The sequence below is a fragment of the Arachis stenosperma genome, chromosome 10, assembly GCF_014773155.1.
Source record: "Arachis stenosperma cultivar V10309 chromosome 10, arast.V10309.gnm1.PFL2, whole genome shotgun sequence".
Taxonomy (NCBI): Eukaryota; Viridiplantae; Streptophyta; class Magnoliopsida; order Fabales; family Fabaceae; genus Arachis; species Arachis stenosperma.
Genome location: NC_080386.1, coordinates 117,219,201 through 117,235,425, shown reverse-complemented (window position 1 = coordinate 117,235,425; position 16,225 = coordinate 117,219,201). Strand labels below are relative to the sequence as shown.

At 37.4% G+C, this 16,225-nt stretch overlaps 2 protein-coding genes across 2 annotated transcripts; one reads left to right on the top strand and one right to left on the bottom strand.

The window, feature by feature from the left end:
- Positions 1–3,785: 3,785 nt before the first annotated feature.
- On the bottom strand, positions 3,786–10,157 carry LOC130955045 (uncharacterized). The gene is made up of 12 exons (XM_057881820.1): positions 9,917–10,157; positions 9,395–9,522; positions 9,105–9,167; positions 8,846–8,967; positions 7,987–8,102; positions 7,082–7,883; positions 6,145–6,876; positions 5,452–5,673; positions 5,275–5,370; positions 4,952–5,146; positions 4,627–4,740; positions 3,786–4,325 (listed from the first exon to the last, which is right to left on the bottom strand). Exons 1-12 carry the CDS (start codon positions 10,009–10,011, stop codon positions 4,065–4,067), a joined length of 2,946 nt encoding a protein of 981 aa, XP_057737803.1. The 5' UTR covers positions 10,012–10,157; the 3' UTR covers positions 3,786–4,064.
- A 1,807-nt stretch (positions 10,158–11,964) lies between these two features.
- LOC130957548 (protein FAR1-RELATED SEQUENCE 7-like) lies at positions 11,965–14,516 on the top strand. Its single transcript, XM_057884394.1, has 7 exons — positions 11,965–12,063; positions 12,184–12,385; positions 12,450–12,754; positions 12,812–13,354; positions 13,428–13,518; positions 13,575–14,392; positions 14,466–14,516. The coding sequence occupies exons 1-7, from the start codon at positions 11,965–11,967 to the stop codon at positions 14,514–14,516; spliced, it is 2,109 nt and encodes a 702-aa protein (XP_057740377.1).
- The last annotated feature ends 1,709 nt before the right edge of the window (positions 14,517–16,225 follow it).

The following is a 16,225-nucleotide window of genomic DNA, read 5'->3' as shown; positions in this document are numbered from 1 at the left end:
CGAAACCATGTTTGCATCATAAAAACACAGGTGCTGAAAAACAGGGTGTGTGCGCACGCACACAAGTGTGCATGCGCACAACTTGTGAAAAACAAAACGTGTGCGTGCGCACGAGTGCGTGCGTGCGCACACCAACCAGGAATTACTTGGTATGCGTGCACCTCACCTATGCGAGCGCCACCAGCAGAAAGCATATCCTGGTGCGTGCGTGCGCACAAGGGCGTGCGTACGCACACTCTCTGAAAAATTGCCAAGCGTTTGTGCACACAAAAGCATGTGTACGCACAGGTAAAGTTTTTTGCTACTGCTGGGTGAGTGCGCACAACAGTGTGCATGGGCACACACCAGAAATCCTTATTCTATTGCATCTTTAAAATTTTCAGTTTTAGCTAGGGGTTTAAGTTACCGAACCGGACCGAAAAATACCGCAAAACCGAACCGAAAATTACAATAACCGATTAAAAACCGAAAAAATCGGTTTTTTATGATTTTTTTCGAACTAAACCGATCGGTTCGGTTCGGTTCGGTTTTCGGTTAGTTTAGTAAAAACGAACCGAACCAAACCGAACCGAAAAGATAATGCATAGTGATTCTTTTTACTGATTTATCCTTACTTATTTAACCTAGGTATAAAACCCTATACTCAATACCTTCACAGCCTCACTCTCGCTCTCTCTTCCTTTCACTCACGCGGCGCACTCACCCACCCACCCTCAGTGGTGCTCACTACTCACTCCTCACACAGACATGAGACACCCACTCACCCACAGGCCACAGCTCACTTCCATCTTCCATTCTTCCTCCTCCATGCGGCCATGTCCGAGAGAATGAGAGCCTGAGAGAGCCAGAGAGCGTCGCCCATTCATCTTCGTCGCAGGCTCGCAGGCGTAGCAAAGATTAGCACCGTCGTGTAACCAGCAGCATCGTCCAGTTCGCGTCCTCGTGCAGTCCGGAGTCCACGCCGTCGTCCAGTCATAAGCCATCGGAACAAACCCTAAGTCGTGGCAAGAAACCCTAAGCAGAGCAGCACTCCAGTCGCCGAGCCCTCTCCTGCAAAAAGCACCTGAAGTCCTGAACAATGTCTTCTTTGGAGGTTAGAACTGATTTTCAAATTTTTATAATTGATTTTGTCTCTGAGGATACTTACTGGTTTGTGCTTAATTTGTCCCTGATTGTTGTTGCTGTTACTGATTAAAATTATTGTTGTTGCTAGTTTGTGCTTAATTAGAAAGATGAGTTTGATTGAAATTTTTTCTGCAGAATTTTATTGTTGTTGCTTAATTATTGTTCTTGCTTTTTATCTTGTTTACCAAACCCTGGTCTCTATTTTATCCAATAAAAAGTTAACAATGTTTCCCATAAAGAAGAAAATCAAGAATCAGTAAAAATTATGGAACGTACAACAAGCAAACAGAGGAGAGTTCCATTAGTTAGTGTTCTGTTCCAATAATAAAAAGTAGTTAGTCTTATAGCTATATATATATAAGGTCTATGGTGTAGTCAATGGATATAATTCTATCCTATCAATTCTAGTCATAAAATATTACTCAATCACTTCTCTGCACTCATATCTCAGCTAGCCTAACATCTTGCTGCAGAATTTATCTTAGTTCTTTACTGCAGAATTTATCTTAGTTCTTTATTTGTTCTATGGTGTAGTCAATTGATTTTGAGCAGCATGCTTTGACAGAGGAGCAGATGAAAGAACTGATATACAGAGAGGATCTAGCATTTAATCCTGAAGGATATTATCTTTGGGTTTTAAAGAAAATGTGTGGTGACTGTGTGGCTGCATATAATATGTTTTAACTTGTATAATATATTTTATAATTTGTTGTGGCTGCATATAATATGTGTTAATTTGTTTTATATATCCATTATGGCTGCATATAATATGTTTCACAAATTGTTGTTTTGGCTTATAATCTATATTGATTTTTTTGTTTTATCTTGGTAGAAATTGCACCAACCGGGAAGATGATGATAAGTCTGGTGTGGATTCAGATTAAGCATAGTGGCTCTTTGGTTTTCATTTGTTTTAGAGTGACTGTTTCGGTTTAAAGTGTGTTTATTTTTATTGTTTTGCTAGACATTTTTAATTGTATTTGTTTTATGTTTAATTAAGTTGAATTTGTATTGAATTGGGATGTGATATATTCTTGTTATTATAGTTTATTGACTGTTTTAAAGTTCATTTTATGATAATTTAAATTTTGATTATTAGGAATAAAAAAACCGAAAAAACCGATCGAACCAAACCGCTGTTGGTTCGGTTCGGCTCGGTTCGGTTGTTCCAACAGCAGCCAACCGAATGGTTGGTATCATTGTAGAACCGATCAAGTCGGTTCGGTTGGTTTTCGGTCCAAAACCGAACCAAACCGAACCGATTACACCCATAGTTTTAGCACCAGATTTTCGGCATCCATAACTTCCTCTACAGAATTCGGTTTTCCGCAAAATTTATATCGTTCTCAAGCTTATAAAACCTTCTTTAATTTGAAACAAATCTCATTTTCGTTAAAAAAATTTGAGGAGCAAGTTATGGGCTACCAAAGTTCATCAAAAATCAAGTCTTACCAAAATATGCCAAACTTCCATTTTTACCAAAATCTCATTTTCAACCAATGCCATTAATCATTAAACCTGCCCTTTTCAACACAATATATCCTTCTTCATTAACACACCAACCACCATCACAATTATGCTTCATACCCATCAATAAAACTCATACATTTCCCAAAATTCATCATTCAAAACTATAAGTAACAACTTTCAAATTCACTTACTTATAACCTCAAATCATGCAACAACAATCCATCTATTATCACCAACCAACCAACAAGCATCAAACCAAACATGTTCATCAACAAGATACTAAACATCAATATACACCTGCATTCCAACTTATCCTATGGTTCTCTAGTCTAAGTTTTCGCACGACATTATATATTATACACGCAAAACTTAAACCATACCTTGGCCAATCACCACATTTGGTCTAAGGCAGCCACTCAAGCTATATAGACGTCCCCCACAACTCAGAAAAACACCAAGACCTTAGCACCAATCCTCCACCAAGCCTCCAAATGTCCACAATGCCAAGTTTCAATTACAACACACCACCTAATACAAATATACAACACATTTATATACCAAACTCAATATCCATTACCCAAATTCAGAATTTAGATAAGGCTATGGTTTTCTCACCTTACCCGAGCTTTGCATAAACAAGAGTGAACATGTTCCTCTAACTAATTCGAACCTAAACACCGAAATTTAACAATTTTTCAATACCTTTGTTCATAGATTTTGAAACTGAAAGTGAAGAAATTGAGGAAGAAAACGTGGTTTCCTTACCTCACAAGGTTCCGGGCTTTGTAAAGCTCGACGATGCGATCCCGTGGCCGCAAACGGATTATCAATCGGAGCTCTAGATCAAAAGTTATTGAGAAATGAAATTTGAGTGAGGGTTTGAAACCCTTTCTTCCCCTCCTTGAGTTTCAACGTGCTTCTTGCTGAATGAGGAGGAAGAAAAGCTTTCGCTCATTTAAATGATGGGTCCAGTTGGGTCCGCAGGTCTGTGTTCGGCCCAATCTTGGACCAAATTATTTGAAATTAGTGTCAAAATTCTCGTTTTGATGAACTCTATCCTAATTTAATATAAAATTCGCATTTTTAATTTTCTTTATTAAAATTTAATTTATTGACTAATTATTCGCTCATTTTTTAGGATTTACAATTTTTCTTCAACTTGGTTGTAATAGCCAATGAGGACAAAATAATTTATCAACTCGAGCCTGCCACCATAATTCTTTCACAATGCACAGGTCTCGAAAGTCTATGATTCTCTGTGTCACTCATCGATTTACATCATTTAAATTACTATCCTCCATTAACCCTGAAACAATGCATCATAGTGGAATGTTACATTACTCTGCCAATTCAAGCTACAAGTTTTCAGCAGACCTACAAAAAAGTTATAACTAACATTTGAAAACTGGAGAATAAACCTACTTCAACCTCAAAATTAAAGAAATTCTATGGCCAAAATGGAGGGTAGATCATCTCCATTTATCTTGCAGATCTTTCCTCTCAGACAGTACCCACGTAACAAATATCGCAGCTACTAGAGCGACAATTGTTAGAAGCAGTAGAGCATAACTGAAATCTTCGGTTAGTGAATCATAAGTCCTTGAAGGAGCAATCTGGGTGAAAAATAGATCTACTCCATATGCAAAGACGAGTGATGTAGACTCCAGCTTGGCCGGTACTGTTACTATGCCTCGGAGACCTTCCACTTTAAGCGCATGTGTAATGTAGGACTGCAAAGATTCGAGCAGGCACAGGAAAGAATTTCATATCAAGTCCAACTTCAAAGGGTATTTATATTTTATTTACTATGATAAAAGAAGTGGGTATACTTGCAGACAAGTTATCAATATTTAACATCACATAATGGTGAGAATTTGTGCTTCAGAAGCACAATTTCGCAATGTCCACAAGTTTTTAATGTCATATCAAACATATAGCAAATTTCTACATTTTAAAGAGAAGGAATGACAAATTGACAAGTTTAACTTTTGGCCTAGATCTAAAATGAGGAAATTAATCAAACAAATATACCTGGGAAATGATTGGCAATGAATCAGTGAGAGGAATAATTCCATCTTCTTTTTCAGCTTGTGAAGGATTAACTGTGCGCCGGGGATCCAAAAAGCGTTTATCAAGGGCCAAAACCTACAAAAGAAAAACATTCCCAGTTGACAATCATAATGCAGAATATCGATTAGATTTCATTGAATTTTTCTTCCTTTTCTTCTTATTTGATAAAAGAATATCATCAGAAAAAAGAGGAAAAACAACAGGGGCAAATAAGCATACTATTCCTTCTGCTCAAGATCTCAAATAACAGAAAAATGAGTAACTCGGCAGGGCAAACAATTCAAACCTGATCACCAATTGTTCCAATAAGAAGCTGCTTAGAGGTTATACCCTTGGCAGTTGAAGTCACTTCAATTGCTTTCACAGAATGGGTAAAAAAGTATGATTGTGATTTTGCTATTACTTCTGGTCGAGAATAAGAAGATACAGGTGATGTAAGATTATGCTTCCCAAGAACAAACCTCCAAACATCTTTGTTATCCTGTGAATCATATTCAAGCATACCAAATAAGAACGAACATAAGACGATTTACCCAAAATTAAAAGTAAACATAGACCAAAAGATAGTGAGCAAGGGTTGTCAAAAGAAAATAAAGTTGACTGACATACCGCTCGAGACTGATCATAGATCTCAACAACTGACATCTCATATCTGTGTGCTCTAAGATTAAAATAGTGGTAGACAACCCAGTTTTCACTGAATACCTATACAATCAATATTCATGTAAGACAAAAACAAATCCATATCTAGCCCCAATTAAATGAGCATGTATTTTAAAAACTTACAGCATGAACAGGACCCTGGCATCCATGATGAGTCATGCGATGCAGTATACGACCGGTTACGGTATCAAGGATATAGATGACCAGCCATGCCTCCTCTGGGATTACTGTACCAATTTCCCCTGCGGCCTTTGGTGCTGCATTCGCGACAAAAAGTAGATTCTTTGATATATACTTATACATGACGTCATAGTCAGTCATAACTTTTGCTTGAGTATGAACAACCTAGATGAAACAAGAGGGGAGAAAAAAAAGTTTAGAAAGTAATGCAACAAAGCAACAATTAAGAGTAAGAGTCAACCAATGAAAAGGTCACTAATAATGTATGCATGCTTGAGAAAAACCCTTACTATTCATATTATTTGCGATCAGTTCTATATATGAAAGATTAGTATGAGTATACAGTGATGAGACTTGTACGAGTTCAAAATAACTAAAAGCATATGATTCGGCCATGTTAGGGGGGGAAATGTTAAGATTTGCCTGCATTCCTTTAAGTGATTCTGGATGATCAAAAAGTTCATTTGTGAAATAATAAAATCCACCTTAAGATAAAGGCAAACTTTCAAGTGGGTAACATATCCCTGAGATGAAATCAGGTAACACTTAACAGAATGAAATTAAGAACAACTACGTTGTTATTTTCAAAAGAAAGATAAGTTCTTTAGTAAGAAACTAATTGGCAAAGGCACATACCTCATTTGATTTTCTTGTCATAGTTGCAATAATCTTTTCTGATTCAGATGGGAATACAACTGACCATAAGTCCCTGAAGTCAAAGCAATATTCATCCACTGCTTCCTGAATACAGTTACCCTTCAGGGCATGACCTCTTATAACACCATTATCAGCATCAACTGAGTACCAGTACACATTTGAAAATTCGTGCTTCAGAATATCAATAGCTTCGGGAGTTCTTGGGTACAAATATGCATGCTGCTTATCATCTATAATTAGATGCAGACGCTGTTCAGTTGAATCAGTATAAGGAAGTGGAATGACTTGAGCAGCAGTATGAGCTGGACTCAAAGACTTGAGTTCCATCCCTGTGTAAGCATCAATAAAAGAAAGAACAGCTGGGGTGGACAAACTTGGTCCACATTGCCCAACAACGAGGACAGATGGATTCTCATCCAATGCATGATGATGTGGAACTTGCCACTGATAGATGTGAAGACCAACTGGATTTTCACATGCTTCTGACTTGCGTAAACTAGGAAGTAGAATAGACCAAACTACACGTCCATCTCCAGTGTGCAAGGCAAACACTTTGCCCGCCCTTGTAAGTACTATAAGCAACTTCCGGAAACCATTATGATCACGAGTCATTTTGCTTTTCTCAGAACTCCTCAACCTCAGTGCCTGAATAGCTGCCAAATCATCAGGACTGGCAATCATTAGAGTTCCTTTGAGCTTCAACATATGTCCCTTTCAATAAAAAGCCATTGCACAAAAAGTCAGAAGTGATTATGATATTGACATTGACATAAAACTCCTAATCCTTGATCATAAAGATAGCAAAATGGAATGTGCATTTGGTTACAGTAAAAGAAATGCTTATGATTTCCTCTAACATTGTTTTAATTAAAAACTAACCAGTTTGATGTCTTAATTGAACATATCAAGTGTATACCTTAAGCCATTCAAAAAGGTTCTGTTCAACTTTTGCCACAGACACACCTTCCTTTTGCACAGGTAGTTCTGATGTTGTTACATCTACAACTGATGCAAGACCGTCCTCTCTACTCCAAACAATTTCTCCTTGTTGTACTAATAAGAGCGAATGGTCCTCCATTACCATCAATGCTCTAAACCCATGGGATCTATCTGTCCTTACATAATTGTTCACAAAAATCTTATCAATTTTCCCTCTTTGATGATCTATTACTATGCTCTCCTTAAGCAAATCATGATTCCAATCATTAACATTCTTTACAGAGAGGTGGATTTTATTGTCTCCATAATGAACAAATGCAAAAGCATGTTCATCCTCTGAAATTGACAAAGAATCACTAACAGCTGCTCCATTATTAACTTTGTCCACCAGCACCAGCTCACCTTGATTTGTCACTTTAATTAAAAGAACATAGGAATTGGTATTTAATGCAAACATTCCTGGAAGCCTTGATGGTAGTATTACTGGCTGACCAGCTAAATCTTTGGTGAGGTCTGAAATATGCTTCTGGTTGTAGCTAATCTCTCCATTCTTGAGGTGTACTATTACTATCTTTGATCTCATTTCATCCAATACTACAAACATATCACCCGAGACTGATAATAATTCCCCAAAAGTACCAAAAGGAAGTGCTGCATGGTTGTTCTCTAACAACTCTCCATTCTTAGCATTTAATCCATACACACTAATCTTTGACGAATCAGCAAAACCAGCCACATAGATCACATCAGAAGATTGAATAATATGGCTAACCTCAATGCTGCAAACATTATAAAGATAGTAACATTAATGAACCTGTCATGCTATCTCATGCTTAGAAAGAAAATTGATTGGTGATTGGATTCCAGTGCTGCCATACATACCTTTCACCAGCAAAATCTTTCTTCCAGAGAACTTCACCATCTACACCTGAAACGGCATTGAGGCTCCCTTTACCATAAACAAGGATCAAATCATCCTTGTCAGCTTTCAGATTTTTCTGCAAAATAAAAAATCTGCATTTAGTTGCAGTGAATAAAAAATTCAAGTGATTTTCAAACTCAACTGCCATTAAAATTAGTTTTAAAAGCAGGCGAAGGGAAGGCCAGTCCAAGTTCATGACAGTGACCAGAAATACGGAATGATGCAAATAAGGTCTTTCACTTGAAATTGCAACACATACGGGAAATGAAGATTTTGTGGGCCACATATCACTTAAAGATCTTTTTTATTGAACTCGAGTGGAAGTTACCACCATTGATTGCTCAGTGTTTTTAATAAAAAACTTAAGTACAAATCAACAACAAAGGGGTTTTCTCATAAACCCTAAGTATCTTGCTTTTCCAGTTTTGAGGGGTTACAAAGCTCTAGAAGTCCTAGTGAAATAAAGAATAAATTTTCATCATGGTCGCTAATTGATGGTTATCAGTGCATTATTCATTTTTCAACCACCACTCAGTTTTTTATTGTCAATTTTAAACTTTAAAGTGAAGCCATTTGTTTCATAACACAATGACGTCAATGGCAATTATGTGCTACAAGTGAAAGAGATTAAAGATGTATAAGTTCTTTTCACTGGTCTGTAGGATGCTTTAACCTTTATCAAATGATACCATTTTCTTTTAACCTTCTGAATTCATCAATAAGATAGACAAAAAAAATCATATTTCATACATGTGCAACAACAAAAATATGGTATGTATGGCCTAGCCGGGATGGGGCAAGTGGAAAGTATTCACTTACTGGGATGTGTAATATTGACTTTGATGCCTTCGAGCCCGGAAGGGAAGACTCCCAAACCATCTGTCCATCAGGAAGGTTCCATGCTCTCAATATACTGCCATCCGAAGAAAGAGTAATGACATCTGAAACATTTATACTAACACTTATGAGATTGATCACCAATTTAGGCTTAGACTATTATAAAGCACTATCAAAACTAGATAGCATTAAGTAATTTAATATAAGAATTAAATACCAAACAATCAGGGTTTAAGCATACATTTTCCCAGGGCAATGTCAAGTCCATCAATAACATCATTTGTCCCAAGAACGTGCCTCCAAACTGCATGCAACAAAACAGAGCTGAGCATTTCACGGACTTGGTGGTTCCTAATATTTATAAATAAGAAGAAAATAATAACTCTGGATTCAAAACAAGTCGAAAGTTACTAGTTCAATATTGGTCAATGTATCTTAATTCGTTTCTTCATCGACAACTTTAAAATCTTCTAAATAGAAATTAATTGAATTCAGCAAGATTACACGAGCAGTTAAACAAATCAAACTCACAAATCTCTCCATGACGAAGGTCGAGCGAAGCTACAACATTCTCTTCAGTAGACACCAAAACACGCTTTCGCCCAGTCTTCTGAGTGTGGAACACAGCATGCTTTACTTTCCCAATGTATTTTTGGTGCCTGCAATTAGTAGCTAACCAAATTCAGCAAACAACTTACACTCAAAACTGATAAAAGTCAAACCAAGCGTTAGAATCAGAGTCTTCAATCTACAAACACAATCGAGGTTGTGCAATCAGATGACAGCTGATCAACAAATCAGCTCAACTTCAGATTAATCAGCAATTAATCAAACAACACAACAAGTTCCAAATTATGAATAATCAATAATATCGACTCTTAAGTGGATTAAGTGTAAGATCGAGGTTTGAGTGCGATAATTACGAAGCTAACAAGAACGAATTGATTAAAGTGAATCGAATGAAATCGCGAGATGAGGTAAGTTGGAATGCAAGGATGAATTAGGTTTGACCAGAAGAGTGTAGAAAATAGGAGTGTGATTTGGGAAACTGACCAATCCATGAGGCCAACTTGATCTTCGTAGAGCGAATAAGTCAGATTGGTGAAAGAAAGGAAGAGAAGAACGATGAGAAAAACCCTAATCGCCATGGCGAAGATGGCGATTACAACCACACGGATCTGAGTGAGCTCAAAGAATGATACTATCAAAAGTGATTCGCTATTTTATTTTTAGTTTTTGTTTTCTTCGCAGCCTAACAAGCGTCGTTCGTTGTAGATACAGCTTCCGGCTTTCACTAAAACGCAGTGTTTTGCATCAAACTTAAGATAGGAAGATGTTACAGTACAGTTACACCGTCAAATTTTTAAAATTTAATTTCCACTATCATCTACTTAGATGTTTTTGAAAATTAATTAAGATGTAATATAAAATTTAAAAATTGGATAATAATCATAATATAAATTTAAATATAAAATAAATATAAAAATGTTAATTACTTAATAATTTTCTTTAATTTAATTAATTGCTATTATTATCAATCAATCATCAAAGTCTTTTCATTGCTTTCGTTTTTTTTCTTTACAGAATTTAAAATAGTTAAAATTAAAAATTACAGACAAAATAAAATTTCAGAGAAAAGTTTCTTTTTTTTTAAAACCTTAAATGAATAGGTTTATGAAAGTATAAGTTTCACAACAATACATTATTTTTTAACTATGTAAAAGAGATTTGGATTTTTTTTCTATTATAAAATAAAAAAATATTTTTCAAAAAAAATTATTAAAACTTAAGTTTTTGGAAATCAATTTTTTTTTTAGTATCTAGGACAAATTTACTGTACCCCGACAAACCTCAATATTTTAATAAGGTTTGCCGCACCCACGATGAACTCGCCTAAGTATAAAAATTGGTGAAAAATCACCTCATTTTTTATATTTCATGTTTACCTTTTTACTTTTTTCATTCTCATCTTCTCTTGTCTTGTGAAGTTTATTTTTTTAGACATTGATAAAGTTTTTTATCTTTTCAATTCATCAGTTTTAGATCATTCTATTCTTCTATTATTTTTATGTTTAATTTGTTGTTGTTTATTATTTTAACATGTTTCGTTAGTTAGATTAAGTTATTGAAAAGTTATCAGGTGTGACATTGTCCTTTTTGGAATAGCGATATTCCTAGCGCTAACAGGTAAAAGGGTTTTTTTGTCGGTATACAAACACTGAAATTACAATAATATTCTCGTTTTTTATTTATGAAATTACGTGCAGGGTCAGCTAGATTGGAATGAGGAGAGAGCAATAGCCAAGTTGGTAACAGACTCAGCTGGATTGGAATGAGGAGAGAGTACTAAGCAAGTTGGTGTTGGCATCGAATGCGCTAGTTAGTAAAATTGGGGCTTTCGATGGTGTCAGAAATGGAAGACGGTGAAGGCTTGAGGGTCGGTAGCAATGTCAACGGAGGGTGCGACGGACAGCGTTAGGGGATGTTTGATACGGTGGACCATCATTTTAAGAAGGAAATTTCACTTGGATGCATCAAGACCAAAGTGGACAAAGTTAGACAGACAAATACTACAACTAAGGTTAGTAATAAAGACACATTAGATGTAGATGATGTTTATGATGAAGTATATACATGTTTAATAGTTTGCTTGTAATTGGGAATGGTGTATTGTGAGGCATTGATGATGGTTTATTGAGTATTGGATTGTAGGAGAGGTGGGTAATGCTGATAATGCAGTAGAAAGTATGAATGAGCGAACTGCAGTAATGTTGGGTGTGTGCTCGCAAAGTGGTCATTAGGAATTGAAATTTGGGAAGGGTTTGAGTGGGAGATTACAAGTGAGACAGCAATATGGTTCTTTGTTGCATGTTAAGAGTATGTTGAGTTAATGTAAACGAGCGTGAAACTGAAATTACTGGTTTAATGATAGTGTTTGAGGTGTATGGTTGTGAATTGTTCTTGTTTCAGTCAGGTTGCATGAAATAATTGCTTGTTGAAATTTGAATTGATGAGATATCTCTGAAAATAATAATTTCAAGACCTGCTTGGTTTGACCCATTGAGATTAGGTGGTGTGCGGGTCAGACAAAGTGATTCGTAATGGAAGAGGTTCTTAGGTCCAGGATCGAAGGCGCATTTGCGAATGAGGCGGTATTGGATAGAGTGAGTGAAAGGGTGAGGGACGTTGCCTTCGAAGAGGTATGTGGTAGTTTACAAAGATGTAGTTTACAATGCTGCAACCCAATGTGAATAGGCAAATAGGTTTATTCATTAAGTTTGGAAATGTGGACTCAACACATGAATTAATTGTATTTTCAGGAAATAGTACAAGACATGGGAATGGAAGATGATGAGGTTGAGGTAGGTGGAGGAGAGCAAAGTGTTGAGAATGGAATGGATGCGGCTGAAGTTGTGACAATAACGGCTGATGATTTTTTGCGAATGGAGTTCAACAATCCTAAGGAAGCTGCTCATATATATGAAGAGTACAGCCGAGTGAAGGGTTTTGCTGTTCGACAAGGTAAGAAGATAAAAAAACAAGAGAGGGGAATTTGTGCGGATTACGTATTTGTGCAATAGAGAAGGTTTTCGGGACAAGAAATGGTTAGAAAAGCAGGATCGCAAAAGAGAGCACAAGGTTGTCACCCGTTGTGGGTGTCCTGCCGAGATGCGGATAAAGCCAAGGATTGGTACGGGAAAGTGGTTTGGGGCACGTTTTGTGGATGAGCATAACCATGATCTTTTGCCTCAAAAGTTTGTGGAGTACTTGACTGCACACAGGAGGATTTCGGATGTTGACATAGCGCACATGGATAGCCTGCGGCAAGTGGGAATTTCAATCCCGAAAATATACGAGTCAATAGCAGCACAAGCTGAGGGTTTCAACTGCGTATCATTCACCAAGCGAGACATGTACAACGAGGTTAGGTGACAATGGTCCTTGCAGAATGGTGTTGTCAATGCAGCACTAAGGTTGTTGGAGGTAGCTTCTAGGAGAGATGAGAAGATGTATTGGAGGTACAAGGTAGGGGTTGGTCAACACATGTGTGACTTATTCTGGAGTGACGGTTGTAGTCAGGAGGATTTCAAATTATTCGGTGATGTTCTTGCCTTTGATGCTACCTATGGACGAAACAAATACAATCTTCCAGTCGTTGTTTTCTCTGAAGTTAACAATCACAACCAGACATGTGTTTTTGCAACCGCAATGGTATCAAGTGAAACACAATCTTCGTATGTATCGGTTCTAAGAAAGTTTCTTGAATGTATGGATGGCAGAGCTCCGAAGGCCATAATAACTGACGGGGATAGATCAATGCGAGTAGCTATCCAGGAGGTCTTTCCCGATGCTCATCATAGGCTTTGCGCATGGCACCTACTGAAAAATGCTACTTCCAATGTATGTATGCCGAGGTTCACATCCTTGTTTAGGCACTGCATGCTAGCAGACATAGAGGTGGAGGAGTTTGAGTTGCAGTGGGAAGCAATGGTGAGTAAGTGTGGCGTGAAGGATCATGAGTGGGTGAAGGATTTATACTCAAAGAAATTGCTGTGGGCAACAGCTTACATACGTGGAAGGTTATTTGCTGGCATTAGGACGACTTCCCGATGCGAATCATTGCATGCGAAGCTTGGGTGGTTTGTGGAGAGCAGGTACGAGATTCTTGAATTCATAACAAATTTCTAACGGTGTGTGAAATTCCTCAAAGACAACAAAGATGAGCTCGAGTTTCGATCATCATATGGGACCCCTGTAATCCAGACAGAGTTTCCCGAGCTCGAAAAGTCCGGTGCAATAAATTTCACACGTGAGATTTTTGCAAGATACCGGGAGTCATTGAAGAGGTGTGTGCGTGTTACAGTGTTAGGGTGCATAAAATCGGAAGGCACATGCACATACGTGACTCAGAAATATAGGAGGCCAGAGAGGAGGTGGAACGTGACTCACCATGGAATGCCCGACACTTTTGTATGCACTTGCTTAAGGATGGAATCTTTCGGACTTCCTTGCGTCCACATACTTGCAGTGCTTGTCCGATTAGACATTGGGTCCCTCTCGAAGAGCCTGGTGCTGCAACGATGGTCGAAGGCAGCCAAGGTTGAAATGTCTGGGGTTAATCAAGTCGACGACACGGAGGCACTTTATCGTAACCCTGTTGGTACTTTCTTGCAACATTGCAAAAGGTTCGCTCGGGTTGCTTGTCAGAGTGAAGAGAACTTCAAGGTGTACACAGAGAAAGTGGTGGAGGACACACTGAGGCTAGAAATGATGAACGGGGATGCTGGTGATGGTGCAGGGAGTCATCATGCGGCGCAGGGGGTTAGAGACCCAATTGGTGTTCGCACAAAGGGGACCGGGCGAGCTAATGAGCCGGTTGGATCAAGGGCTGTCAAGCGGAGGAAGTGCAGCACATGCGGTTGCCTGGGACATAGACGTACTCGATGTCCCAATGGGCCACGAGTAACAACTTCATATACAGAGCAGAACACCGTGCCAAGTCAGCATATGCCTAATAGAGACCCAACGGTGAGATGGCATAAGCATAAAATTCTTTAAGCATTTCAATTCATTTAGAGGGGACGGTTTTAAAATGTTGCAGGTGTCATATGCTGGCAATGAAAGCAACAAGCGTCGAAGGAGTGTAGGCTAAAATTGGACGCAAAAGAAGGATTTATGGTAAGGGTGAGATGCGGTGAAGGAATTGGGACGTGTGTTTTGGCAACAGGTAAAGAAATGTCCAAACTGAACTGAATATGTTAAATGTTTCTAAGGAGATGATACCCACAGTGTCAATTAATTTTATTTGAAGATTTGTCTTCTTAATATGAATGAGGTTATTAAATTTGATATGAGGTAACCATGGTGATTGCCATCAGCTTGACCCATAGAACAGGCCAAAAGGGTGTTTCATTTGCAAGTATGTGCAATTTCATAATATAGAATCAACCTGTGTTACGTAACAATCAAAAGTTTTGATTCTCAAAGCAATCCACCTGGATCTGAGAGCAACCCCAAAGGTGATTTTAGAGTCAAGTCATCGCATGAGTACAACAAGCACATGAGAGTACCCATTAGTAAATTTCAGAAACATTTCTCCATGTACAAACTAGAGACTGGTATAGAATAATTGGGTCACTGTACTTCTTAGTTACTATAACCTGAAATTTACCTTGTCCAAATTTATCTCAATTGACATTTATCAAGAGTACATACAAGATACCACATGCAGCTTAGGTTGAGTTACAGAAGTGGTGTAACCCATTAATAAGCAGCAGCTTTAAAATATGCTTTATAAAAAGTGTACGAACTTTACACTTCAACATTTCAAAGCTGAATTTTATAATTTTAAATCTTAATTTCGAAACTTAAATTAAAGATTTAGAATTGAAAAATTTCATTTCAGTTTCGCCACTTTTGGATGACTAACAAAATACAATTTAAAAACAATTTTTAGAAACCAGTTTGGATGTCTTATAAACGAAAATAAAAATGTTTTTTTATACAGATACATCTTAATCATTTTAACACGTTCATAGATTACTACCATTTCTCTTTTCATTATACAATTTTGTATTGCATGGATTTGTTTCATTAGCCATCCAAGTACCTGAACCTTTGCTATTAACTCAACTCTCATTCTCCTAAAACTCCTTTATGTTGGATATCACTTGTTCAATTATCTACATTATTCATCTTTCCGACCATTCTAATTAGAATTGGAATAAATGAATATTATTTAAATGTAAAATAAGTTAGACATGTACGTAAACCGCCACATTTCGTATTCCATATAAGCAGCAAGGTACAAATATAATCGGCAGGAAAATTGAGAGATTCACTTCTCCTCGGTAGCTCAAATCGAGTGTAAGAATTAGACTTAAAACCGTTAAGCGAGAAATTAATTTATGCAGTCACGATGTGATTTTGAAAGGATGATATCGCTAAGTCAGTTGAAAATCTTCATATTGTCCGTAACTATTTAAGTTACCTCTGCGAATAAGAAGACAATATATGGAGGCAACATTTCATAAGTTTTTCACATAATTAGACCCTACACAGGGATTCAGGGTCTCACAACTAAAATAAAGCCAATCACTGAAGGCATGACTGGATTTGTTTTAGTTGCTACACGAGCAGTTGATCCCCTAGGTAAAACTTAACAAATTTTATAAGTCAGACATCAGTTGAATTACAGTACACTATTGAGATAAACACGGGATATAGGTTCTAGCATGTGCTAAACCTTCCCCACCACACATTACAAGGTGGTGCAAAAGGGCCTTGAATCCACAGCCAAAAGGAGCAACAAGTTAGTGTCATCATCTTCTGCTCAAACGACCCAAATAGACTTGGTGCCAT